This window comes from Ceratotherium simum, chromosome 11 (genome assembly GCF_057802395.1).
Source record: "Ceratotherium simum simum isolate JZ-2026a chromosome 11, ASM5780239v1, whole genome shotgun sequence".
Lineage (NCBI taxonomy): Eukaryota > Metazoa > Chordata > Mammalia > Perissodactyla > Rhinocerotidae > Ceratotherium > Ceratotherium simum.
The window spans coordinates 12,921,809-12,948,010 of record NC_141910.1 but is presented as its reverse complement, the minus strand read 5'-3'; the positions used below and the strand labels follow the sequence as shown (position 1 = coordinate 12,948,010).

Here is a 26,202-nt window from a genome sequence, read left to right as displayed (position 1 = left end):
TGTCGTCCGCGGGGACAGGTGGGGAAGGGTCCCGAGAATATGGTGGGGCCGGGGCGCTGAGCGTGGTCGGACTCTGAAGGGGAGCGGCCGCCGTAAGTGTGGGGCCTGCAGCCTTCTCCTCCCGCGCGCCCCTTGCCCAGCCCACTGTGTGCGAGGACCCTGTCGGCTCTTGTCCCCGGCCAGGCCCAGTTCTTCCCCGCCTACTGCACGCGACGGACCCGAATACGGATGATTTTGACCCGGGTTGGCAACTTGGGCTTAAGTGCCTTCAAGAAGGGAGTCTCAAGCCAGTGTCAGGACGTCCGTCTCCACTGTATACGCCCCTCCGCTCATTCCTGCTACTTCCTTTCGCCGGCTCCTGGTTTTCGCTCCTCAGTCCTTTACGTCACCTTTCCCCCTTATTTGCGGATGCTGCATCTCCTCTTTGGAGTGTTGCTCAGCCCTTTAGTACCGAGCACCGCTTGCTGGCCTCAGGAAGGGCCCCCATTCTCGACCCAAAAGATCTCTCCCGAGAGGTACTGAGGTGCAACAAGGATCCTCTGCTTCCAATAGCTTTAGTGGGCTCTGGACTGAGTTTACTAATTAGGCGACTTGGGGAGGTTTTAGCTTTGCTGGCGGCTTTCTGAGCCTCTAAAAAGACATTGTGGGAGATGGAATGCCTCTGCCTCCCTGGTAGTCCCTACAGCTTTTGTACTATTAGTGAGCGTGTTTTAGAGAGCAAGCTTCGTGGAGCAAGTGTGACCTAGAGATAGAACTGGCTGAGAGAAGACTCTCTCTGAGGGAGAGGTTGGAGTGGAAACAGAAAAACAGTGGATAGACAAATGAAACTGAACGGTGAGGATTTCTGGGCAGATCAGAATCCTGACAGAAGCGAAAGATCTCTGTTGGGAAGGAGTAAGGTATAAGATTGCAAAGACAAAATGGGGCCGGTTGACACAGGGCCTTGAATTCCAACATGAATTCTACCATAGCTTGTATATTCTACAGCATGCTGGTTAGGGTGTGCTGAAATTCAATATGTATCAAATTCCCAGATTCTTAAAGATAATGTAGAGTAATATCTGATTGGAAGTTGGAATCCGATTCCAAGAGCAACAATATCTAGCAAGATTGTAGAATTACTTCAGTTTGAAACCCAGAGTGGGAAAACTCCCCAGTTGTGGTTTGTGTTTTGCATTCCATGTTACCTTCATGCCCTTTTGTTGTTCAAAGACTGCTTAGTCTTTGAAAATAGATTTGAGTAAATTGTTTTCAAGATCTAAATTCCTTGCCACGATATGCAGAATGATGTTGCAGATTGACTGGTGTAGTGGTTTAGTGCGTCGAGTTAGGATTATGAGCATTCATTCCCAGACCAGTACCCCTAACAAACCTTGTGCTCAAATATGAAAAACTACACCACAGGAAAATGTCAGTTACTCTCAGATTAAATAAAAATGATCAAACTTGAAGTCAGTTAACAATCATCATGAAAATTCATTGAGGATACTCTGCCAGGGACTGGGGTGGATGGAAGTGGGTAGCCGGGAAGAGAAATGATGCAAAAATAGAAGATACTGTCCCTCCTCTTATGATGCTGAGGGCAGGGCCACCTAATGACAGAGAATGATTATCATGAAGAGTGGAACTGAACTTCCTGTGGCCCAGTATGGTTATACCACCTACTTATGGCATAGGGACTGTGGGGTTTCCAATCCTTTCATTGTTGTGATATGGGCTTCCTTGAGGGTCTCAGCCTTCTTGTGGGAAAGAGACCTTATTTGATATGAGCCACAGCATATGGTATTTTTCTCTTAATTTCTTGTAAAGTAGAGGTTTGTGGGATAAACACACTGTGTGCTAGGCTGTGCTGGGATGATGGGGGCCATGGTGTTGATGCCATCTGTTTTCTCTTTTCTGTCTCAGAACTTCCTGGTCCTGATGTCTGACCATGGAGATGTAAGCCTCCCGCCCGAAGACCGGGTGAGGGCTCTCTCCCAGATGGGTAGCGCAGTGGAGATAAATGAAGACATTCCACCCCGTCGATACTTCCGCTCTGGAGTTGAGATTATCCGAATGGCATCCATTTACTCAGAGGAAGGCAACATTGAACATGCCTTCATCCTCTATAACAAATATATCACGTAAGACACCTCCACTTTCCTTTTTCTTTTCCGATGACTGATGCCTCACTTATCTTGCTCTTGTGCTCATTTATTCTGCTCAGAATTGCTAAAACTAGAAAACTTCACAGCATCATTAGCATTAATCATTTTTGCTGGCAGCTCCTACATATTGGCTGTCCTTGACATTCAAAGACATGAGTACTGAAAGTGTTATTTTCATGACTCAGTAATTTCATGAGTAAGAGAGCTAGCTCTTTGGCCTGTGCCCACGTGGCCCAGCTGGTAGGCAAAAGAGTTGGTGGTTAAAGTACACATGTTTTATATTGATGAATGTTTTTCCTGTCCCTCTCTATTAAGGCAGCCAATCATAGGATTATTGTTGAGGTTCAGCAGAGCCGAAATTCCTCACCTCTACTTATTTTGTAGCAAATTGCGTGATTCAGGAAGTTTTTTCTTTTTAACCTTTATCATAATCATGCAAATCATCAAATAAGTATTAACCACCTACAGTTTGTGTGGCTAATCATAAGACCTTTCTCCTTGAGTCGCTTAGCATCTCAGGGTAGGCAGCATAAATAGATTTCAGTACAGTTAACAGGGAACACTGCCTAAAGCACCAGTGACAATGTGGTGATGTGTAGTTTAGGAAGAGAATAATGTTAAAGGGTCTTATTTGTAATTTCTAGTCTTGTTCTTTCATGATACCAGGACCTTTTAAAAATTAATAACAATTACAATTTATTCATATGACTCTTAATAGTTCATAGAGTGTTTCACCTGCAGCATTTCATTTGATCTTCACAGTTCTGTGTGCTTTGAGTCAGGCATGTCATCCTCCCGTTCTCCATATGAGGAAACCAGCTCAGGGTTTAGCGATATCTTTGTTCCACAGTTTGGAGTGACAAAACCCAGATTTTCTAACTCTTAATTCAGGATTCATTCTATGTAGGTCCTGTTCTTTTTGTTTTCCTTTTGGTAGTGTTATGAGTTAAAGGTAGTCTTTTGAGATCATAGTCTTGAGCCACACTGGCTATTTTTTGGTTATTTTTTATTATTGTTTTTTGAATAGGTAACACATACATATGTTACAGAATTCAGAAGGCACAAGAGGGTGTAAATATTTAAAAACTAAGTCTCCCTACCACTCCTCTTTTCCCCTAAAACCTTCATTCCCCTCCCCAGAGACATTGACTCTTGTTAGTTTTTTTTCTCTCCTCCCAGAGATGGTATATGCATATCAATTATATCACATTAAGTTTTTGATCACATACACTCTAAAGCAGGGTTTCTCAATGTTTGCATCATTGACATTCTGGGCTGAATAATTCTTTGTTGTGGGGACTGTCCTGTGCATTGTAAGGTGTTTAGCAGCATCGCTGGTCTCTCCCCCTAGATGCCAGTCTCATCTCCTCCCCCCTAGTTGTCAACCAAAAGTGTCTCCAGACATTACCTAATGTTCTCTGAGGGGCGAAAGTGCCCCAGTTGAGAACCAGTGCTCTAAAGAAAAGTAGGTGTTAAGAGTGGACTACCTAAGATTCATATTGCAATTTTAGAGTGGAGAAAAGGGACTGCTGTTGTCTTTTTCTTTTTTTTTAAGTTGACAAGTAGTGCCATTTCCTCAAAGCTCTTGCAGTCCATCTATGCCATCATGCCCTGTCATGTGGCCTCAATGTTGATAAAATTTCACAGAATTATAATTACATTCCTGCCTCTCTTTGCTGTTATGAGGTTTTTGTTCCTAGGCATAATGGGCACAAAATTTATTTTCCTGAGAAGTTTCTTTGACTACTGTCCCTCTCTTCATATACTCTGTTTCTGGTAGAAATAGTAACCTTGTATATTTCCAGTAATCTTGTAAATAGTTCTCCCAAAATGAGACCCAGAGGCAAAATTATTTTGGAGAATCATAGTTGAGTAGAATCATGGCATCAATCTAGCAGGTATTTTCTGAAGAGCCTTCTGGATCCTGTTGCCCCACATAGAAAGTGCTTTGAGGACAAGGACCATATTCATTCAACAAATACATATTATGTATACCTACTATCTACTTGGCACTGCACTAGGTCCTGGACACATAGTGAGTAAAATGGCCCCTGCCCTTATTGGTGTACCTTTCTAGTTATGGGAGAAGGCAGTAAACAGGTAAGCAAGTAAATACATAGTCACAAAATAAGGAAACTGCTATGAAAGCAACAGAGAGAGTGCTGTGACAGAGAATAACCAAGAGTCTCTAACTAGGGTAGTCAGGGTAAAGTCTGTCTGAGCAGGTAAGATTTAAACTGAGACTTGAAGGATGCCATAGAGTTGCTCATTCCAAGAGCATGTGGCAGAGCATTTAAAACAGATGTAACTATGTGTTGAGAAGCCCTTAGGTGGGAAAGACATAGTGTGTTCTGAAGATTGAAAGAAGATCATTGTGTTTGGAGGGTAGCAAGTGAGGGGGAAGAACGACTCCAGATGAGGTTGGAGAGGTAGGCAGGGCTGAATCATGCAGGATCTTATAGGCCATGGTAAGGAGGTTGCATTTTATCTTGAGAGCAATAGAAAGCCATTGAAAAGTTTTAAGTGGTGTTGTGACCCAATCTTACTTATGTTTTAAAAATACAAATTTTGGCTACTGTGAGGTGAATGGTGGAAAGAGTGTTAAGAGAAGGCAGGGATATTAGTTAGGAAACTTATAGCCTTTGAGAAGGGAGTGTGGTGGCTTGAAGGAGTGTGGTGGCCTGGAAAGAAGCAGATGAATTTGGTATTCTCAAGGGAGAGTCCACAGGACTTACTGATAGTTTGGGAAAGAAGATAATATTAAGGTTGACCTCAGGTTTTTGCCTTGAGTAACTTAGGATGTGGTGGTCCATTTACTGAGATGGGCAGAATGGCATCAAAAAGGGGTTGGGTAGGGGTCTGGGGTTCAGGTCTGGGTTTTTTTTTGACATGTTAAGATGTTAAGTTTGAGATGCCTCTGTGATATCCAAGTAGAGATGTCCAGTAGGAGGCTGGATGTACCAGTCTGAACTCAGAGGAGAGGTCTGGGTTGGAAATACAAATGCAGGAGTCCTCAGCATACAATGGTTCTGAAGCCATGAGAACCGCTGAGACCTTCTAGCCCAGAGGTTCTTAAGCCAGAGTCCAGGAATCCCACAGGGATTCATTGATAGAATTCGTGGTCCATGAACTTGGTTGGGAAAAACTTTTCTTGTTTTTACTAACCTCTAACTGATATTTAGCATCTAACTTCAATTTTGAATGTAGGCCTCAAACCATAGTAGTATTAATAATATATGTAATTTTGTCACCAATAGAAATCAAGATATTTTCATATCACATTACAATTGTTGCTGATATCTCAAAATAGCATTTACCGTTATGACTATTTCAGAATTACAGTACAGAGTTATTAAACCCATAGCTAGATCCTTTCTTTAATGCATTAACAATTCATTAATAAAGAAGCACATATCACAATTTTTTATATTTTGAAAACTGTATTTCAGTAGAATTGGTTTCTTTTGTAATCCTTTGTATTTTATGTTATATCTTAAAAAATTATTCTGAGGAGTCCATAGGCTACATCAGAGGCCAGAAGGATCCTTGGCACATAAAAGGATCAAGAGTCTTTGATAATGAGATTGTAGAATGAGAAGGGAAGGAGCCTAGCACTGAGCCCTGAGGTTGGTTAGTGGAGGGAGGGCCAGCAGAGGAGACTTTGAAGGAAGGTTTGAGAGGCAGGAGGAAATCTAGGAGAAAGTGGTGTCATGGGAACCAAAAGAGGACAGTGTTTGCAGGAGAGTGGTCAGCTGTGTCAGATGGGTGAGGATTTGGGTTTGGTAACATGGTGCCATTGGCGATTTTGGTGAGCAATTTCACTAGAGGGATTAAAGAGACACTAGATTAGAGTGGGTTGAAAGATGAATGGACAGTAAGAAAGTGGACAGCGAATATCCTGTCAGCAAACTTCTTCTGTAAAGGGCCACGTGGTAGATATTTTTAGCTTTGCAGGCCACTTGATCTCTTACAACCTCTGCTTTGTAGTGTGAAAGCAGCCATAGACAATACATGAACGGATGCATGTGGCTGTGTTCCAATGAAACCTTATTTACAAAGACAAGTGGTGAGCCAGATTTGACCCACTAGCTGTAGTTTGCCAAGACCTGGCATAGACAACTCTTTGTAGAAGTTTGGGTGGGAAGTAAAATGGAAAAATGAGGAAGCAACTGAAGGAGGATAAGGAGTGTGTCAGTGTGTGGTGTGTATTTTAAGACAGGAGAGTCTAAAGCATACTTTTTGCTGCTAGAAAGGATCCTGTGGAGAAGGAGAGGCTGATGGTACAGAAGAGGGTTTAACTGTAGCAATAAACTCCTAAATATGCAAGAGGGGGTAGGATTAAGAGTACACAGATACTTAAGAAATTGCTTTTCTTCTGTGACTTGGTGTTACCTTGAGTGACATGAATATCAGTGTTAACAGCAAGACTGATATGGGGAGTCTGTTCCTGTATTATGGTTCCACTTCTAGGACCATTTAATACGATGAACTAGGTCTGGAGGAGAGTTGAGTGTGAAGGGGGTAGGATGTAGCAGCTCATTTACTTAATTTGTTAGATTTAGGGTTTAATTTGGGACTTGGTTGGATTGGCTTGGCCTGAAGCAATAATCGTAGCTACCTTTATTTTTCCTGTAGATATCTGCAAGACACTAATTCTGATTCTGTGAACTGACAAGCCCTAGGAGTTGCAAAAAAGTTCTAGCTCAGTATTCTCGGTCTGTTTTTCTACCACATTTTACTTGGTATATTCCTGTCGGTAACAATGGCTCACTTCGGCAATTAGTACAACTGAGGAGAGAGGAAGGAGGAGGGCAGGCATCTACCCATCACTCATCTGCCTCCCCTACTATTGAGAGTCATTTTCTAGACCTTTTGTGGATACTTTAATTCAGGATTTTAAAAGGCGTGTTTCTTCCTTTCCTTGGAGCAGTTCAGGCATCTTGATGATCTCAAGCACATTTCCCCCTTCGGTGGTTTTGCCTGCTGCAGGAATGCTTTGCCTTTTGCAGACCCCAGTATAGAAGAAAGATCTTCAGCATATTAAATCAGTACATATTTTCATGATGAGCACAGACAATAATCCAGGCAGTGGATTCTTTCACAGCTTTTTATGGTCATTGACTGGGCTACATAGAAGGGAGTTACAGACGACTTAGGCCATTCCTGTCTGCTGGGTGAGCCTCCTGTAACACAAACCTGCTTTCTGAAAATGGTCTGACACCAGTGTTGAAAATGTTTACCACTGGGATGGGGCTTATAGACTGAAGAGGGTTTTCATCTGCGATCATGCTTACTTTGCTGATTAACTTTCAAAATTGAGAGACATGATATGAGAGTCCTTAATACATCCATGTTTGAGAATTTTTTCTTGACTTTTTGAATTAGACATTTTTATACACAAAATTAATATTGGTTCATGATTAAAATAATTTTTCAAATCGTACAACAAGGGAGATATTAAAGTGAAAAGAAAAGTTGCATCCACCAGAGGTTACCACTGTTATGTTTCTTGTGTGAACAAGAAAATGTTTATGTCCATGTAAGCACACAGGCTCACGTTTATCCTTTTTTCTTAAAGCATGAATGAGATCATACCATATAGTCTGTTCTACAACTTGCTTTCTTGACAGTCATATCTTTCCATATCAGGACATACTGATCCATCTCATTCTGCCTTGAGGCCATTTCTTCTGCTTGGAACTGTCTTATCCCAGATCTCTTCATGGCTTACTCTCTTCCAGTCCTCACTTAAATGCCACCTTCTCAGTGATGCCTTCCTTAGTGGCCCTATTTAAAATTTCAGCCCTTCCCCTGTTGCTTCCTATTCCCTTTCCCTATTAATGACTTTTTTCTAGCACTGATAATCCACATACTTTTTGTTTTGTTCATTATCTGTTTCCTTCCTGTAATGTACACTCCATGGTGGGGAGGAATTTGTGACTGTGTCGTTCACTGCCAGATCCCTAGCCTCTACAATAATGCTTGACCCCATAGTAGGTGCTCAATAAATATTTGTTGAATGAATGAATGGTTATGTTGTTTTTCACATTTGAGTACACCATAATTTATTAAATAACCCTCTAATGATGGACATTTTGGTTTTTAGTTTTCCCTACTTGTATGAACAGTGCTATGCTGAGTAGCCTTATACATGTGTCTTGTACTACATTGTGTAGGATAAATTCGTAGAGGTGGAATTGTGAGTTTAAAGGATATATTCATTTTAAATTTTCAATAGTTGTCTCCCACCTCACTCCCTCCCCTAAGAAAAAAAGTCTTATCAGTTGACAGTCAGTCCTGCTAAGAGTATGTAAGAACACCCATTTCCCTACACCTTTGCCTGTACTGGTTATAATCCACCTTTAAGACTTTGCCAATGTGATAGATGAAAACAGTATCTCATCTTAATTTGAATTTCTTTCATTGTATGTAAATTTGAGTACTGTTTCATGTACTTATTCACTTTTTGTATTTACTTTTCTGTGTATCTCTTTTTTTTCCTATTCTTGTATTAGGTTGTTTTGCTTCTGTTTTTGCCAATGCATCTTTGTTTGCTTTGTTACATTTCCTCTCTCTAAGCTGCAACTGGATGTAACCCCAGAGAATAGTATACATCTGGGCCACAGCTAGTCTATGCCTAGCATGTTTCTAGCCTGATGTGAACATCTTCATCTCTTATTCTTGCTCACATTTTTTGGTTGTTTATTAGTAAAAACAATCATATAAGCACATAGCAGATGTTGGCTCTGTGCTATGCACTGTGCTCAGCACTTTTTAAAAAAATTATTTTGTAAGCGTCACAGCAACCCTATCAGGTAGTACTAGTTTGTCTCCATATATATATAATTGATGTATATAAAGAAACTGAGGGACGGTGAGATTAAGTAAGTTGCTTGAGGTCACACAGCTAGTAAAGGGCACAGCCAGGATTGGAGCCAGGCAGGGTGGTTCTGGGGACTGCCCTCCTAATCACTGAGCTCTGTTGCCTCCAGTATGGGACAGGGGTTATGTCGCCCATCCTCTGCCCTGCTACCCATATGTCCCCATTCAGGAAGTGGACTACAGTTGCTGCAACAAGGGAAAGGTTTTCTTGTGCGGGTCAGGAAGTTTTTATCTTTACTTATAAACTAGATCCCATTACATGGTTCAAAGTCTAAATAATTTAAAAAGATTTATGGTGTAGGGCCGGCTCCGTGGCTTGGCGGTTGAGTGCGCGCGCTCTGATGCTGGCGGCCCGGGTTCGGATCCCGGGGGCGCCCCGAGGCACCGCTTCTCCGTCCAACGTGAGGCCGAGTCCCACGTACGGCAACTAGAAGGATGTGAACCTATGACATACAACTGTCTACTGGGGCTTTGGGGGGAAAAAACTGAATAAATAAAATCTTTAAAAAAAAAAAAAATAAAATAAAAAGATTTATGGTGAAAAGTTTCACTCCCACTCTTATCTCATCCGCCCTCTTTTCCCTGCCCTCTACTTTTATTAGTTTCTATATGTACTTCCTATATTTCTTTAGATACTTGTAAGCAAAATAAATAAATAGATGTGTGTATACATATGTATGATTTTTCCCCCTTCTTACACCTAAGGTAGCGTACTATATACACTTTTTTACACTTTGGTTTTTTTTTCATTTAGCTCATCCAGAGGTCTTAAGACCATTTATTCATCAGATGCATATTGAGTACCTCTTTCTGCAGGGAACTGTGCTGGCTGTAAAGGAGTGTACAGAGAAGCAGGAGACACAGAAGTCTCTGGCCTCAGGGACTTTTCAGTCTATTTCCTCAGGTTGGGAGCTAAAGAAAGTAAAGTGTGGGGTTTCTACGACCTGGTACTTTCTTGGCTGATTCAGGCTTTGATAGAAGGCACGTGCAGCTTGCGGAAGGTAGTGAACACGTACCTTGGTCTGTAGGGCCAAGGTGAGACAGTTTCTGAATTGTAAGTCTCTTGAACACAAGACCTATGTCATATTTATCTTAATATACTCTTCAGGACTTTATGGTTGAACAAATGAATCTGTACTTGTTTTACGTGTAGACTTTAAGGAAACTGTTTATATCTTTTTCATGAACCCAAAGGGAAGATTTTAGAATCATTTTGATTTTAGAATTTATCCCTGCCTGAGAGGACTTGTCCAATTGGATTGAAATGAAATTTTCATGTGCCTAATATTGAACTGAAGGAGGAGGGCTCATCTATAGAGGGGCTGTTTGGTTGGAGGTCCTCTTCTTTTCTCTTCCTGAGGGAGAAAGTGGAAAAGAGCCAGTTAATCCCAGCTACAGTACAGTATTTTAGGGCTGTGGGCAAGCTACCCTCAATTTATTTGTTTTGAGTCTCAGCTTATATTTATTACAACTTAATTCTATCAAAAGACCTCTTTGTTCAGAACCCCTCCAAGAGTTCTGGACATTTCAGGAGCCATGTGGAGGCAGTATGGTGCAGTGGTTAAAAGCGTAGACGCTGGAACTGGCCTGCTGGCAGTGAAATTTTGAATTGGCCACTTTGGGCTGTGACAAGTTACTGAACTTCTATTTGTTTTCACTGTCCCCAAGTAGCTACCATAAATGTTACAAGTCTGTGAATTGATTCAGATTGTTTTTCCCACTGAGCTTTATAGCCAAGGACAAGAATTGAAAGAGAAAATCTAGCATCTTATGTTTCTCTAAGCACTGTTCATCAAAGGTCATAATGCGTATTACACACGTAACATGCACACATCACACATGTATAACACATTTACTATCTAAGCGTCTCAGTGCTTAATGTGATGCAAGGAGTATTCTTCTTTGAAGGAACATGAATCCCAAAGAAAAAAAACCTAAGTTAAAGGTCACCCGGGGCTCGGGATAGTAATGGAACATAGATTTTCTCTTAGCCTCCTGCAGTTGGCTGCCACATTGTTCTCTGAAGAATGTTTTGTAACAGAGACCCTTTCCTTTGGAAACCTGTCACTACTGCAACAGGAAAAGAATCTCTTTGAAGGTATATTTTTGGGCACAGGATAGGGTTTTTTCCATCTTTTTGTTGTAGCAGCTACTGCACACCTGATTTGGGAGGAGAGGGAAACACTCTCTTGCTCTTTACAGGGATAGGGATGGGTGGGCAACATGGCCTGCCTGGTGTGTGCCTGTTACCCTCCCCCGCACGTCAGAAAACCTGTCATGAGGTGGCTGCAGGATAAGGGAGTTGCATTGCTTCTGAGTCTTGGGCATTTGGACATTTTCTTTGCATCATAATCATTCTGATCTGTTCCCTTAGGCTCTTTATTGAGAAACTACCAAAACATCGAGATTACAAATCGGCTGTCATTCCTGAAAAGAAAGACACAGTAAAGGTGGGTCTTTACTTTCACTGTTGCCCATCTAAAAGCTTCAAAGCGACAGACTACCTCAAAGGTAAAGGCAGTGGTGTCTGATCTGAGCATCAAATCCTGCAATAGGTGCTGAGGCCATTTTACCAGATCACTTAAGAAGTAGCAGTTATGGTACAGTAGGGGGTATTTTAAACTGTTTTTGGAAACATTGCTACCATTGCCAGCTTGACTGAAGTTTTCTTTTTACTTCTCTAATTCATTACCTGGGAATTGAGTGTTCTAATTCTCAGTTTTTCTGTTTTATGTCTCAGAAATTAAAGGAGATTGCGTTTCCCAAAGCAGAAGAGCTGAAGGCAGAGCTGTTAAAACGATATACCAAAGAATATACAGAATATAATGAAGAAAAGGTTAGTATAAAACAGCAAAGAAAAAGAAAAGGAGATTATTTTGGTTTCTTAGGCTGTGCCCTGGGATTGTAATATGATATTTCAGCAGATTCTATGATATTTTACCTTTTTTTGGCAAAGGCCAGAAACTCAAAAAGGTAGAACACAAGTGATTAGGCTGAGGATTCTAACACAGGTTTAGCCTGCTTGTCCAAGAGGGTGACTTGAGGGACAGGAAATCTATTGCTTGTCTGCTATATCCAGAGCAAGAAGCTAAGAACATTGAAAATTATCACTAGAACATAGGTTTTTAGATCAGAGAAGTTTGGGGGCTTAATTCATATTTGCTTATACCTGAAGCCGTCAGGTATAACCAAATATGTCAGATATCAATTATAAAAAGTGATTTGTTTCTCAAGCTATTTTCAGATGATTCTTGTTAGGAAGAGTCAGTGAAAGCACATGGAGAAACTCCCAAGGCACTGTCTGTGGTCTGTGTCAGATGTGAATACACACTGCAAGCACTTCTACATTCTTTTGCAGCTATCTGCTGAGCTCTATTCTGGACTCTGATGTTGAAAATCAGCAGAGGGGTAAACAGCTATGAGGCATATATTTCTAAGGCACCGAGTGAGGGAAAACCTTAATGAAGGAGGTTATTACTTGATATTTCTTATTGTACAACGTCACTCTATATTGAACTGATCACCAGAAAAATTTCAGAAGCTTCATTTTGGGTGACAATTTGGTAGAGAGCCCCAACATAGCAGGTGTAAGTTTGGACTTGGTTCTATTTTACAACCTTACTTGGGATACAGAATGTATACATGGCACAGAGAATAAAACTGTATGTGATACAGATTATAAGGTGCAGACAATAAGTTGCACCAAGATTGAGGTCAAAAAGAAAATGCATTAGTTACAGTCACTGGGGAAGGGCGCTGAGAGGATCGCGACTTTAACTGTCCTTGAAGAATAGGTGTAGGGAGGCGAGATAGAAAGGAGTGTGACTATTCCGTGGGTGTAGAGGTACCGAGGGAAGCATGAATGCTGTGCTGGGAAATCAGGCCAGAGCAGAAGGACATTTTGGGAAATCTCCCCGCTGAAAAGCCTTGTCCTCCTGAGGTGTGAAGTCACCTGAGTGTAAAGAGTTAGCCTAACTCCCATTCTTTCTTTGTAGAAGAAGGAAGCGGAAGAATTTGCCCGGAACGTGGCTATCCAGCAGGAGCTGGAGAAGGAAAGACAGAGGGTAGCACAACAGAAGCAGCAACAGCTGGAGCAGGAACAGTTCCATGCCTTTGAGGAGATGATCCGGAACCAGGAGCTAGAAAAAGAGCGACTGAAAATTGTACAGGAGTTTGGGAAGGTGGACCCTGGCCCAGGCGGCCCACTGTTGCCTGACTTGGAGCAGCCCTCGCTAGATATCTTCCCCATGGCCCCTGTCGCATCCACACAGCCTTCAGACTGTAATACAACTGTAAGGCCTGCCAGGCCACCTGTGGTGGACAGGTCCTTGAAACCTGGAGCACTGAGCAACTCAGAAAGTAGTGAGTCCCTTTGCTCGTGTCCTCTTCCATCTCAGCTGCAGCCAAACAGTGTCACTCTGGGGGATTCAGCCTAAGATTACCTCCATGATCCCACTGATTAGGCCCTGGCCACAGAAACCCATTTGGTCAGTATTGCCGTACTGTGTCCTGTCACACCGGCTATATTATAACAGTGGCCTTTGCTTAAGCCTTGTAATTCACCTGGGCCAGGTCAATTTTCTGAAGAGCTAATAATATCCTTGAAAGTCAGACCCTCAGCTTTTAAAGGTTATACAGAGATGTGAAATGTTCAGTGAATTAGAGACACTGTTGGCCTTTCATAAAGGAATTTGAAATTTATAGTACCACTTTGCAATTCAACAACTGACTTTTAAAAAATGAAAAAGGGCTATTGAACTGTGCTTGCCCTGATAGTGTTCCTAATCCTGAAGGAGCTTACCAAATATTGTATACAGTTGGTGATAATTCAGTCCGACCATAAAAACTACTGAGTCTTTCCTCCTCTCACCAATGATGGGCTACCTGAGAAAATAACAAAAGCGGCGAAATGAGTCTACCTTGATCGTTAGAATAGATTTTTGGGGGGTAGGAATCGGCTTTCAAGTTGTCATTTAAGAAAGTCAGCTTTGCATAAGATCCACTTAAAAGAACAAGAATGGGCAAGAGTGGCTGGCCTTTAGGGTTTCTCCCCATTTACTGGGCAGGCTTGTCTCTCACTACTCTTCCTTCATATACATTCTATACTCTGGTCAGATTGGACTCTCATGTTCCCAGAACAGTCCCTGGACTCTCTTACCCAAAGAGGTTTGTTAACATTTGCCCTGAACCTAAAAATCTCCTTTCTCTGTTTCTGCCTTCCCTGTTTTTCTTGAAGTTTTTCCAGATCCCCCTCCCTTCAATCAGATTGATTCTATTCTCCTTAAAACCCCCAGAGCTCTTATTATCTGTAACACAGTGGAGATCACTTACCTAATAGTGTAGGCATTTGTCAATAACGAGATTTTAACTTCCTGCAGATTAAGGCTTGAGTCTTGTTCATATTTGTGTTCCCTGTGGGCAGGGCACTGTCTGCTTGGTATGCACTTGGTAAGTGATTATTGAATTGAAAGGAAAGGGCTGTGCCAAATCTTAATTCAGAATCCTCAGATGCCATCATCAGACTCCCACATGACCACATGGCTTCTGGTCTGACTTCGTTACCTCTCCAGGAATTCAGATCTTGCTGTTGAATGTGCAGAAGCAGAACGTCCTTTTTTACTTTTTTTTTTTTTTTTTTAATGAAAACAGGACTGTGAAAGACACCTTCTGACTTCAGCTTGCTGACTCTCTCTCGAGGTTCCTCCATGGTATTCAGGGACCGGGTCCCTTCTTGGCATTCTGAAGCAGGCTGACGAGCTGCTTTGTTCATTCATGCCTATTTTTGAGCACTAGAGTATGTTTTTTGTTGTTTTGTTTTGGCATTTTAACTTTCTTATAAATGAATCAGTTCAGAAGTAAATAGTTACCCAAATTATTTTCTGTTATCTAGAATATATCCTGGTGTATTTCTTTGAAAGTCATACTCTCTGACGTTCTTATCTGAGATAAAAGAGAGATTTAAAATAAAAATGAAAGTTCAGTTGAATGGAGAGGATGGGGATTATTCTTTAATCCTTTGTATTAGTGTGTGACAGAATTCCTGAATAGCTCAGAAACTTCTTTTTAAGTAGTAATTTACCCTTGTCTTAACTTGAGTGATTAAAGCCTCTTTTCTTTTCTTGAATTAATGTACTCCCAACCGCTGTGGCCAGAGATCGGAGAAGAGACTTTACAGCCCTTTTTCTTCTGCCATTAGCATGAGATCCCCACTCATTGCCTACAGTTGGAGGGACCCCAGTGATTTGGCATTGCTCTCCCAGGGCTGCCAACTCTGAGGTCTGCTTGGGGAGGCCCTGTCCCATGGTCTCACACTTTTCCTTTTTCTCCATTACAGCTCCTACAATTGATGGACTGCGGCATGTGGTGGTGCCCGGGAGGCTCTGCCCACAGTTTCTCCAGTTAGCCAGTGCCAACACTGCCCGGGGAGTAGAGACATGTGGAATTCTCTGTGGAAAACTGGTAAAAAACAAACGCTCTCCTGAGCTGAGACCATTTCTTGCCCCTTGGCCTCCTGTGAATCTCAGAGAAGATATCCAGAGTCAATTACTCTGTGCTGATCCCTCTGCCAAAGGAACCCTGGACAGCATAATGTCACTTTGAATTTGATGATCCTGTATTTAATTGACTTTCAAAGTCCCTTGAATTATACTGATTATTTTAATGCCAGTAGTAAGAAATACCTAATTCTACCTGTATATCAATTTTTGAGCACCTGCTTTATGGTAGGACCTGGGAATATGAAATATGTAAGGCACATAGCATGTGTCCACAAAAAGTACCCAAGCACTTTGGAGTGATGGAAGATACATACCAAAAGATAAGTAGCATGCTGAATAGTGTGTACAATAAGACCACTGGGAATTTTGAGGAAGGAAACATCATTGAATGAGGCACTTAAAGAACCTACTACTAACTGCTGAATGAATAAAAGAATGAACTGGGATACACTTAGGCTGAGCCTTAAAGGATGAGAAGGACTTAGAGAAACAGTAAAAGGGAAACTACTTAAATATGAGCAAAGGAAGAGAGATGGTACTATACTCGGAGCGTCTCAAGAATCAGGAGTAGCTGATTTGGCTGCAACAGGAAATTCCTACAGGGCTGTGGGCATCTGTGGCCTTGCAGAGTGCCCCATGCAATGCACATGAGCAGCCAAGATTGTGAACCACTGAGGTGAGGGACTCAGGGAGCATGAAGAAGACTTGAGCTGGAGTGGGAAGTGCCTTCGCTTGTATAGATGTTTAACTTTCCACTGCTGTGGTATAGTGGGGTTACATAAGTGCCAGGGAATTGTGTGTGACAAACTGTTTTCTCCTTTGACAGATGAGGAACGAGTTTACCATTACCCATGTTCTCATCCCTAAGCAAAGTGCCGGGTCTGATTATTGCAACACCGAGAACGAAGAAGAGCTTTTCCTCATACAGGATCAGCAGGGTCTCATCACACTGGGCTGGATTCATGTAAGCAATTCCAAGCTCTCTGAGGGTTAGTCTCCTCTTCTCTCATGATATTATAAACACACTGCTTGTTTCTTTCTTTGAGCAAAGTGAATTGTATCCAGATTATTTCAATTATTGTTTTCTCCTCTGTTGGATGCGAACTTGACTTCCCTAGCATACTTGACTGCTTGCACTCCAGTATTGATTTCTGGGAACTATGTAGGGCTTTTTAATTTTTAAAATTTTTTAATAAAAATGAATTTGTTTCCCTAAAGTCCCAGTTTCCCTGTGAGTGTGAATGATGATAGGATGCTAGCGTAGAATATATGTGGACATTGACTAGGAGGCTATGCCTACTTCATGCAAATCGTGTGCCTATAAGGTATATAAATCGAAATATTTTAAATGAGCCGAGGAAGTTATGCTTGCATTTGATCTTTCTTAAAGCAGCGTATATCTTTATGTAAACCAGAAGGACCACCAATATAGGTGATTTTCAAGTGTCTGCATATCTTATGCAGTCTTCTGGTAACGTTTAGGTAAAATATAATTCCATCCCCAAAGATTATTTCTTTTTTGTGTGTGTGTGAGGAACATCAGCCCCGAGCTAACATCCGATGTCAATCCTCCTCTTTTTGCTGAGGAAGACTGGCCCTGGGCTAACATCCGTGCCCATCTTCCTCTACTTTATATGGGACGCCGCCACAGCATGGACTGACAAGCGGTGCGTCAGTGCACACCCAGGATCCGAACCCACGAACCCCGGGCTGCCGAAGCAGAGCGCGCGCACTTAACCACTACGCCACCGGGCCGGCCCCCCAAAGATTATTTCTTAATTTTTCTTTCTATTCCTTTTTAACACCTCACTCTCACAGACCAAGCTGCTTTTCATGTCGTGTGACAGGGTTACATACAAACAAGTTGGCTCATTTCTGGATCAGGGAAGATTATACATACTTGTATGTTAGAATTTGGGAAATACTGGCCTGTGAGGCAGTCACATGTGCCTCTGTCCTTTCTTCAGCTCAATTACATGAATATTTGCCTTCTAGTGTGTATCTCCCATTATAGCATTTGGGGGATAGAAAACTTGTTCCTTATCTTCCAGGGGATACAAATTTGAATAAGATATGATTTTAGTCTCAGAAAGGAGATTAGATAAATAAACAAGTAATAACTCTTCCCGTGAGGCAGAATGTGCCAAGTGCCTCTGGAGGTGCAAAGAGAGCACTATGGGAGTCGGAGGAAGGAAGGATCATCCCTGGTATGATTTACTAGAATGTTGACAAGATGAGCCAAGGGAGAGTTCCATGTGGAGGAGTCAGCATTGGATTCGGCAGACTGTGTCCCTGGAGCATTGAGTGGTCCAGTTTGCTGGAGTTTATGGTTCAAATCAGGAAACAATAGTAGATAAGCTTTAATGTGATACATTGGAGCAGTGCTCAGGAGGGTCTTGGGTGGACAGGCAGAATAATTCTGCTTTTTAGTAAGTGGAGAATTCTTAAAGACTTTTAAGTAGAGCAATGATATGATCAAAACCATACTTTAGAAAATTTAACATAAAAGCAATTTTAAGGTATGTTGAGGCAGGGAGATGACTTAAGGGGTTAGTGTGGTGATAAAGTCTAATAATAATGAGAGGTAGGGTGATGGCAGTCTGTTGGGGAAGGAGGAGATGAGTGTAGGATTTCAGAGGATGTGGGTAATGAGTAAGTCAGTGATGATTTAGAGATTTGGGGCCTGACTCACGAGGTGGCAATGATCATCTCATAAGCAGACACAGGGTCTCCAGGGGGAGAACTTAACATTGGAAGTAGCAAATGATGTGTTCAGTTCTGAGCATGTTGAGTTTAAGGTACAGGTGAGACATTAAATCAGCAGAGGTAGTTATCGGGAAGTTGGAACTGTGGCTGGAACTTGGGAGCAAGGTCAAGGCAGAAAAGAGATCTGGGAGTCCTCTGCATAGGAAAGCCTTGGAACTAGAGGAGAGTGGAGAGCAAGAAGACATTCATTGGCAGTTTGAGGGACAGGCTACCTAGGGGAGCATAGGGAGTAGTCAGTAATGAAGCAAAGAGATTTAAGAGAAAGGTGAGAGTAGTGTTAAGGTGCAGAAGCCAAAGGATGAGGAACGTTTTAAGAAGAAACTTCAGGATGTTAACCATGTCACATGCTGCAGAGAGCTCCAGAATGATGGTGACTTAGATCAGCCTGTTGGATTTGGTGAGGTCATTAATGACCTCGATTTAGTGGGTTTTAGACAGTGGTGGGAGTAGATTATCAGGGTTTAAGAAGTAATGGGGACTGAGGTTGTGGAGACAGTGAAATGGACACTAATTTTTTAAAGAGCCTAGCCCTAGCGGAAAGGAAAGAGATGGCATGGTGGCTTGAGGAGTAGCCGGGTTGAGAAAAAGTTTGCTTGATTTATGGTTCGGTGTGAAAGGTTTGAAATGTGTCTTGTTTTGATTTTGTTTTCTTGAAACCTTTATATTTGAAATACAACATACATAAGAAGGTATATAAACTAAATGTATGCTTCAGAGAATCATTAAGCAAACATCTATGTACACACAATACCTAAGCCAAGAAATAGAACATTGCCAGAAGCATGCTTCCACCCCATGCTCCTGCCCAGTCACACTTTCTCCCTGAGACAGGGAATCCTTCTCCTGACGTTTCGGGAAATCCTTTGCTTTCTTTATAGTTTTACCACCTAAATGTGTATCCCTAAACTCGATAGTTTAGTTTTGCCTGGTTTTGAACTTCATATAAATGGAATTATATAATGTGTATTCTTTTGTGTCTGGCATCTTTTGCTCAACATTTTTAAGGTTTATCTACGTTCTTGTGTGTGGTTGTCTGAACGTGTTTTTTGCCCAGTGAGCCAGTAGAGCTCACTGGCTCTACTGTGGAGCATAGTGGAGCCGGTGGAAGAGATGTAAAAGGGCAGGAGAGACAAGGTAATGTGCAGGTAGGAAAGCATTAAATCAAAAGTACAAAAAGGGGATTCACCTTCATATGGGGGAAGAGCACTCATTCCTCTGAGGCAGAATTGAAGGAAAAGAGAAAAATACAGAGAGATTTTTGAGGTTATATTTGGAGGAGTTGATGGAACTCATTTTCGGCAGTCTTGATTTCAGCAAGGTTGGAGTCTAGATCCACTGCCCAGCAGGAGGGAGACACGTTTCAGGAACTGGGGGAGATGGGGGAAAGTTTGGGAGAATTACTGTCTAGACTTCAGGTAGAACTTAGCCACTAATGAATAAAAGGATTTCTAGTATCAGTGAGGGCCCAGCCAGGAACAAATTTAGAGCCTAAATTGATAATATTTCAACTTGTTTTTCTTATGATATTTCTGTACCATTCCTTCCTGACTTGGGATTAAAAACAAACAGAAAGTAGACCGTAAACTTTGCTCAGATCTTAAAACTGGCAAGAGGAGAATGCAAAAGATCAGTTCTTCCTTCCGTACCTTGCCAGCTATAAATTAGGCTCTCTGGTCAAAAACTTTGTATGATCATGTATCGCTCGCCAACTATTGTGTAACACCAACCCAATATTCAAGGCACTCCCTCACCTTATCTCAACCTTGCCTTAGCTAGCATTGCTCTCCTGTGGCCACTCTGTCCCCGTCCAGGCACCTAGGCTACCCTCAGCATGCACTCTCCTTGCTCATTTCTGCTCTCGTGGTGTATTGTTCTCTCCTCATAAAAATGCCTTCCTCTCTCCCCAGCATGGTGGACACCATAGACATAACTGTTTTTTCAAGAAACTGAACTATGAAGGGAAGGAGGGAGAGAAGGCACAGTAGTTAGAGGGGAGCAGAGGCTCAAGGCAAGGTGTCTTCATTCAGTTTAACATTTATTTCTTGAGCCCCTGCTATGTGTCTCTATATCGTCTTTCTAGCTAACCCAGCTTTAGGTCAGAGGCTTAGACTGGCTTGTATAGGCCTCGTTTGTTCCCAGTGAGAATTCCTGCTCTGACCGTGGAATGAAAAGTGTCAGCACAGGCCGTCTGTCCCTAACAGTTATATTACTATCATGTAGATCTTATTATTATCAGGTAGAACCTGATTTTCCCTTGTGGTCACCAGAGTTGCTACCTGCCCGTGAGGACCGGCGTGTGGATTTGCTGTCGGCACTCAGCTGACATGTCCCTGTCCTGCAGACCTCTTCCACAGCGATCAGTCACAGCATTCTGTGCAGTGGTGCTTCTCAGACGAGACTGCACATAAGAATCATTTAGTGAGCTTTTTTTTTTAGGAAAAAAGGTTCCTCTCAGGATGGATATTTCCAGGGATGGGGTGCAGGAGCCTGTGCTTTTGACCAGCTCCTCAGGAGCTTCACTTTTGCACAGCAGGTTTGAAAACACTGGTCAAGTACACTTATTTATTTTCTGTACTTTTCTGTCAGTGAAGCTTGGTGGTCTTTTTGAGTCATATTGGATCCTTCTTTTTCCTTTCTTGTTATCTCAGGTCACACCCCCTCTAAGATGAACACAAGTCATTATGTCATTGTTCATTTGTATACAAAGAATGTGCTCGATAAAACATTAAAAAATTAAAAACATATGAGATAAACTGAATGCACATTAGATGGTGCTGTAACTAATTACCCTCAAATTTCAATATCTTGGTCCTTTTCCCAAACACGACAGGGTCCTTTGTGGGATTTAACTACACTGGAATCCCAGTGGCCCTGCCTCTCGTGTCCTTGGATGACATGCTTTAACCACAGGACAGCTTTTGCCACTTTCGCCTATAGAGTCCCAGACTCATGTTTGACCCTGTAACACCTCTTTCAGGAAGAAGAGTCAGTCCTCTAACTGTGGTTTGTTAAGTCCTTGATTTCTGCTGTGTTGAAGTATTGGGCCGCATGTACCATCTAGTCCAGAATGGGGTGATTCCATCGTATGGAGAAAGCTTGTGAGGAGCCAAATAAATCTTGATGGTCAGTTAGAAATTATGAGTCTCTTCACATACTCTTGTTCAACTATACTTGTTTACAGTGCTGGAAAGGAAGTTCATTACTTATTATGTACTTCAGGCATACCCCTCATGCTGCAAATGGCTTTGTACTTGGGAAGGAGATCGTGGCCAGCTGTTGAGAACTTTGGCTCTACCATCCTTCCTGGGCCAGGCTTGGCTGTGTATTCTCACTGAGGGGGTCTCTGACTTTTTTTTCTCTTCTCAGACTCATCCCACACAGACCGCCTTCCTCTCCAGTGTTGACCTACACACTCACTGCTCCTACCAGATGATGTTGCCTGAGTCAATAGCCATTGTTTGCTCCCCCAAGTTCCAGGAGTAAGTACATAGGACAAGGTTTGGGTGTTACAAGGAGACAGTGGGGAAAAAGCCTCCAAGGAAAAGATCTCTATTCTTAAGACCTTGTTCTCTATAAAATATATAGATTGTGGTCTTAATTGGCTGTTCTAAAAGGCTTCCTTTTAAGCCCCATATCCTGATAAACCTACTATGCTTGTTTAAAAAGATATCCGAGCAATGACGTAGGTGCTTTTCTAAGAAAAGGACATTAGAAATTTCAAGTGTTTGACTTGAAGGAGTAGGAATTTCAAGAGATTGATGTCAGATTAGAGAATCTCAAAATCAAACAGATAATAACTTCTTTTTCATTCTAAATGCTGTTATTTACTATGAATTCTCCCAACAAAACTAGTGTGATGGCAGTGATGAGTCATTCTCTAACTCTGATTCATTCACGGGAGAAGAGGCCTATGAGCCAGCATAATTTTTTTTTTTTAATTTTATTTATTTATTTTTCCCCCAAAGCCGCAGTAGATAGTTGCATGTCATAGCTGCACATCCCTCTAGTTGCTGTATGTGGGACGCAGCCCCAGCATGGCCGGAGAAGCGGTGCGTCGGTGCGCGCCCGGGATCCGAACACGGGCCGCCAGTAGCGGAGCGCGCACACTTAACCACTAAGCCACAGGGCCAGCCCGAGCCAGCATACTTTTGAACCTGTCTCAAAATGGGCTCTGCTGTGCTGTGTATGTGTCTCCCACATTGCATGTGCGTGTGTGTTGGGGATTGGGGGGACACCTTTTCTTGATTTTAGGCCTGCTTTTTTTTAATTTCAGAACTGGATTCTTTAAACTAACTGACCATGGACTAGAGGAGATTTCTTCCTGTCGCCAGAAAGGATTTCATCCACACGGCAAGGATCCACCTCTGTTCTGTGTATGTATCTATGTAGAAGAAATCAGGGCTATGCTTCAAGCAGGAAGGACACAGAACTAATGAGGTGCATTGTCCTTTCTGACCCACATAGAACATCAGCCTTGTCACTTATCTTTCCAAATCTTCCTAATAAGGACATTTATGGGAAGCAGTGTGGAATAGGAACGAATTTGAGTCTTAGCTCTGCCACTCAGTGACTGTGTGTCTTTGATCAGGCTACTTAACCTTCTTGGGTCTTTGCTTTCTCATCTGTAAATGGGGGTGATAGTAATAATAATATCTACTTTATATGGTTATTTGGAGGATTAAATGATGTAATGTGCAGAAAGTACCTAGTACAGTAGCTGGCTTATTAAACGTTAGGTTTTTTTCTTCATCAACTTCAGTTGCTAAGCCTGTACTTCAATAAGAGATTTGAATTCAAAGAGAAAAAGGCACTTAAGACAGGTAAAGTATATTTGATTATGGAATTTTGCCTAGATAGTAGGTATTTTTATGATCTTCTTAGGAAGTTTTTTTTCCCCTGAGTTGTATTCTGTGAATAGAAAGTTTTAGTTGCTGATAAGATCAGTATGTTTCAGTTTGTCCCTCAAATCTAATGTGATAGTGTTCCATGCTGGCCATGAGTAGCATTATTTCTTTTGGGTTCACTGAAAAATGACCAATATGGAAAAGAGACTCAGAACCTTGTCACATAACAGGAACTGGGGATGTTTAGAAGAGAAACCCCAGGGAGGATCTGAGAACTGACTTTAAATGTTAGAAAAATTGTTGTATAAAAAGGTATCGAGTGTATTTCGTGACTCCCAGAACTAAAACCAAGACCTCATGGAATGATAGTTTTCAGCTGAGTATGTCTGAGAGATCTGTTCAAAAATAGGGTAGTCTGCCTTGGAATCTTATAAATGTCTAGATACCAGAATGTTGAAACAGAGGCTGCACAATCCCCCCAAAATGCCCAAGTTTTCAGTTATAGGACTCCTTTGGTGTGCTGGAAGTGAGCATTCCCCACGTGAGAGTAGGTGTACTTTATTATCTGGTTGACATAATGACCCAAAAAACTGCAATGACTTCAGCAATTTTTTAAAATGAATGTTTATTTTATGAGTGACTCTAGAATATCCACACGTTTGAAAAATAAATGAAGATCTATGGACTGACGTTGATTCAGTCTCCGAGTAGGAGCGGTGGAAGTAATGGTTCCCAGACCCCCTACCATAGCTGCCATTTATTGCAGTAGCAGTCTGCCTTCCGGAGTGGGAGCCACTAGCCAGAAGGAGCATTTTCAGTAAAAAGTGCTAAAAAGTGACTTTTCTGAATTTTCCAGGACTTTCCTTTTCTTTCTTTTTCCCTGTTGCAGAGCTGCAGCCACGTGACTGTTGTGGACAGAGCAGTGACCATCACAGACCTTCGATAAGAGTTGGACTCACACACCTACCAAGAACTATAAAACAATGTCAGTGTACTGTAGCCCCTAAATTTAAACTTTCCAGAAAGCTCTGCAAGCTTTTTTAGACAGAACGGAAAGTGAGTATCACCTGGGGCAGAACTGATTTTCCATTTCTGGTTTGAAAAGAAATCATTGAATATAATTTTTAGGCAAGTCTGGAAAATGGCACGATCACACTCAAGCAACTTTTCAGTCTGCCTGTAACTAAAAAATTAAGTTGGAAGGATGGTAGAATGAACACTCATATACCCTTTTCTAGGTTCACCAATGGTTAACATTTTTTCCTATCAGCTATCCTTCTAATTTCTCTGCCAACTTGTTTCTTGTTTACTTTTGGACTAAATAAGGGCATCTATGCAGAAATTTGGAAGCCATTTAGAAAGTATTCGGGTTTTCCTGTGGTTTATGGCAATTAATGAAGCTTATCACAAGGGTGAAGGACAGCTCACTATGTCTGACCAGGTGGTGTGGCTTGAAAACCCTGAAGAATGATTTTGTCAGGAATTATTGTTATTTAACAAATATTTCAGGATATTTTTTCCTCTACAATAAAATAACAATTAACTTATTTTTTTGTGCTCTAGAGTGATCTGTTTGATCAAGCATTGTCTAAACAGGTTAGCTGAAAGGTCTGGCGGTTTGGGGAAAAGTGAGGGGAAATGGAATTTGAGATGTACTGACATCGAAGGTGTGTCCCAGTTCCCTTTTAATTGTTCAGTGTTTTTTCTCTGCCTGTTGGTGCCTTCCAGGGCTGTGAAGTCGTCTGTTCTTTTGGTGCTGCCCCAAGTGGGTCATCCCATTCGCTTCCTCCTTATGCCCTAAGAGCTCTCAGCTGAGGATAATGGAGGCTTTATTTGGAGTGCCAGGTAACACTCCAAATAAATGATTACATTCCCTAGCCATCCCACCCTACCAATTTTATTGTGTTGACTGTTCTTTTCTGACTTAGGCAACATCTAGGAAGGTGTCTGAAGGTACAACTTATTCTGTATTTTTCTTTCTATGAGTTGAGCCTAGTGTTCTAAGGTGGCCTAGAAATAATGGCATTGTTTGTGACCCCTCAGGTGAGGGCAGGACAGTAAATACCTTGCATAGGAGAAGAATGATTTCTTTTTATATCAATATTCTGTGGGAAAAAAGTCTGCAATCAGTTTTGCTTTATTTTAAAATTTTGTGTCCTGAATATGTTCAGTCTTTATCACTTAGGTTATTTTTTCCCCTGAAAGAGCCAAGTCTCTATATTCTTGTTCTTCTCTTGGGTTCTTAACTCCCAAGATATTGGAAATTCTTTCTTCTACAGTTTTGGTGTAGGTGGCAATGTACAAGTGGGTCTGGGCAAGGGGAAGAGCGGCTCTCCTGTGTCAACTTAAAAAGCAAATTCGTCTGTTATTTTATCCTGAAAATGACTTTATTCGGGAATAGCCAAAAGAATTGCAATTCAGGGTGTGCGTGCTATGGCAAACTGTAGGCAAATCTAACAAAGAAGAGGAGCTGCCTTTATAGAGAAAAGGGGAGTAGGGAAGGGCTGTTCTAAGGGAAAGTTCATTGGGGCAAAGTAACAGTTCAGGGTAGCAACAGCTCTCATTGGCTGAGTTACAGCATTTCTCATTGGCTGAGCTGTTGCTAGGTGGCGAGAGAAATCTTCCTTCAGTAGTAAAGTAGTTTTACTTCCTGTCCAAGATGCAAGTGTCATCTTGTCTCTTTCTGTTTGGTGTAATGGATAATGTATAATAGAGTGTGAGCACTCACCCTACAGGCCTTCCTGACTCCAATTTAGTTAAGGTTTCTTTTATTAGTCTCCCCACCTGTCTCTGCCCTCCTTCCCCAGAGGCAGCCTAGACTATTCCACCTTGCCCTAACAGTCCTGCCGGTCTTGTACTTTCCAGGAAATTCATCCCTCTGTCCATTCTCAGGGCACTGCTTAGTTTAGGCCTTTATTACCCCTTACTTGGACTATTGCAATAGGCTTTTACCAGGTCTGGTTTTTTCAGTGTTTCTTGACTCCACTCTGTTCTGCCCAGTACAATCAGGGGAAGCTTCCCGCATTACAGCCATCCTCATGTTTCCTCTCTTGCTCAAAACTCTGC

General features: G+C 41.9%; 1 protein-coding gene across 3 annotated transcripts; it reads left to right on the top strand.

Annotated features, from left to right (window-relative positions):
• STAMBP (STAM binding protein) lies at positions 1 to 24,683 on the top strand. 3 transcript variants are annotated; one of them, XM_004435523.3, is made up of 10 exons: positions 1 to 18; positions 1,906 to 2,123; positions 11,404 to 11,479; positions 11,770 to 11,865; positions 13,025 to 13,391; positions 15,364 to 15,488; positions 16,353 to 16,490; positions 21,659 to 21,771; positions 22,566 to 22,665; positions 24,026 to 24,683. In XM_004435523.3, the coding sequence occupies exons 2-10, from the start codon at positions 1,921 to 1,923 to the stop codon at positions 24,080 to 24,082; spliced, it is 1,275 nt and encodes a 424-aa protein (XP_004435580.1). In that variant the 5' UTR covers positions 1 to 18; positions 1,906 to 1,920; the 3' UTR covers positions 24,083 to 24,683. The 3 variants fall into 3 exon arrangements, with proteins under 3 accessions (XP_004435580.1, XP_014646902.1, XP_014646903.1); XM_014791416.2 differs by having other exon boundaries at positions 7 to 92; XM_014791417.2 differs by lacking the exon at positions 1 to 18 and adding an exon at positions 384 to 515.
• The last annotated feature ends 1,519 nt before the right edge of the window (positions 24,684 to 26,202 follow it).

What these genes read in the sequence shown, in the direction of transcription:
- STAMBP (XM_004435523.3), top strand. Translation starts at nt 1,921, where the DNA reads ATGTCTGACCATGGAGATGTAAGCCTCCCGCCCGAAGACCGGGTGAGG. An exon ending in CAGAATATAATGAAGAAAAG is followed by an intron (nt 11,866 to 13,024) that starts GTTAGTATAAAA and finishes CTTTCTTTGTAG; the next exon opens with AAGAAGGAAGCGGAAGAATT. An exon ending in GAATTCTCTGTGGAAAACTG is followed by an intron (nt 15,489 to 16,352) that starts GTAAAAAACAAA and finishes CTCCTTTGACAG; the next exon opens with ATGAGGAACGAGTTTACCAT.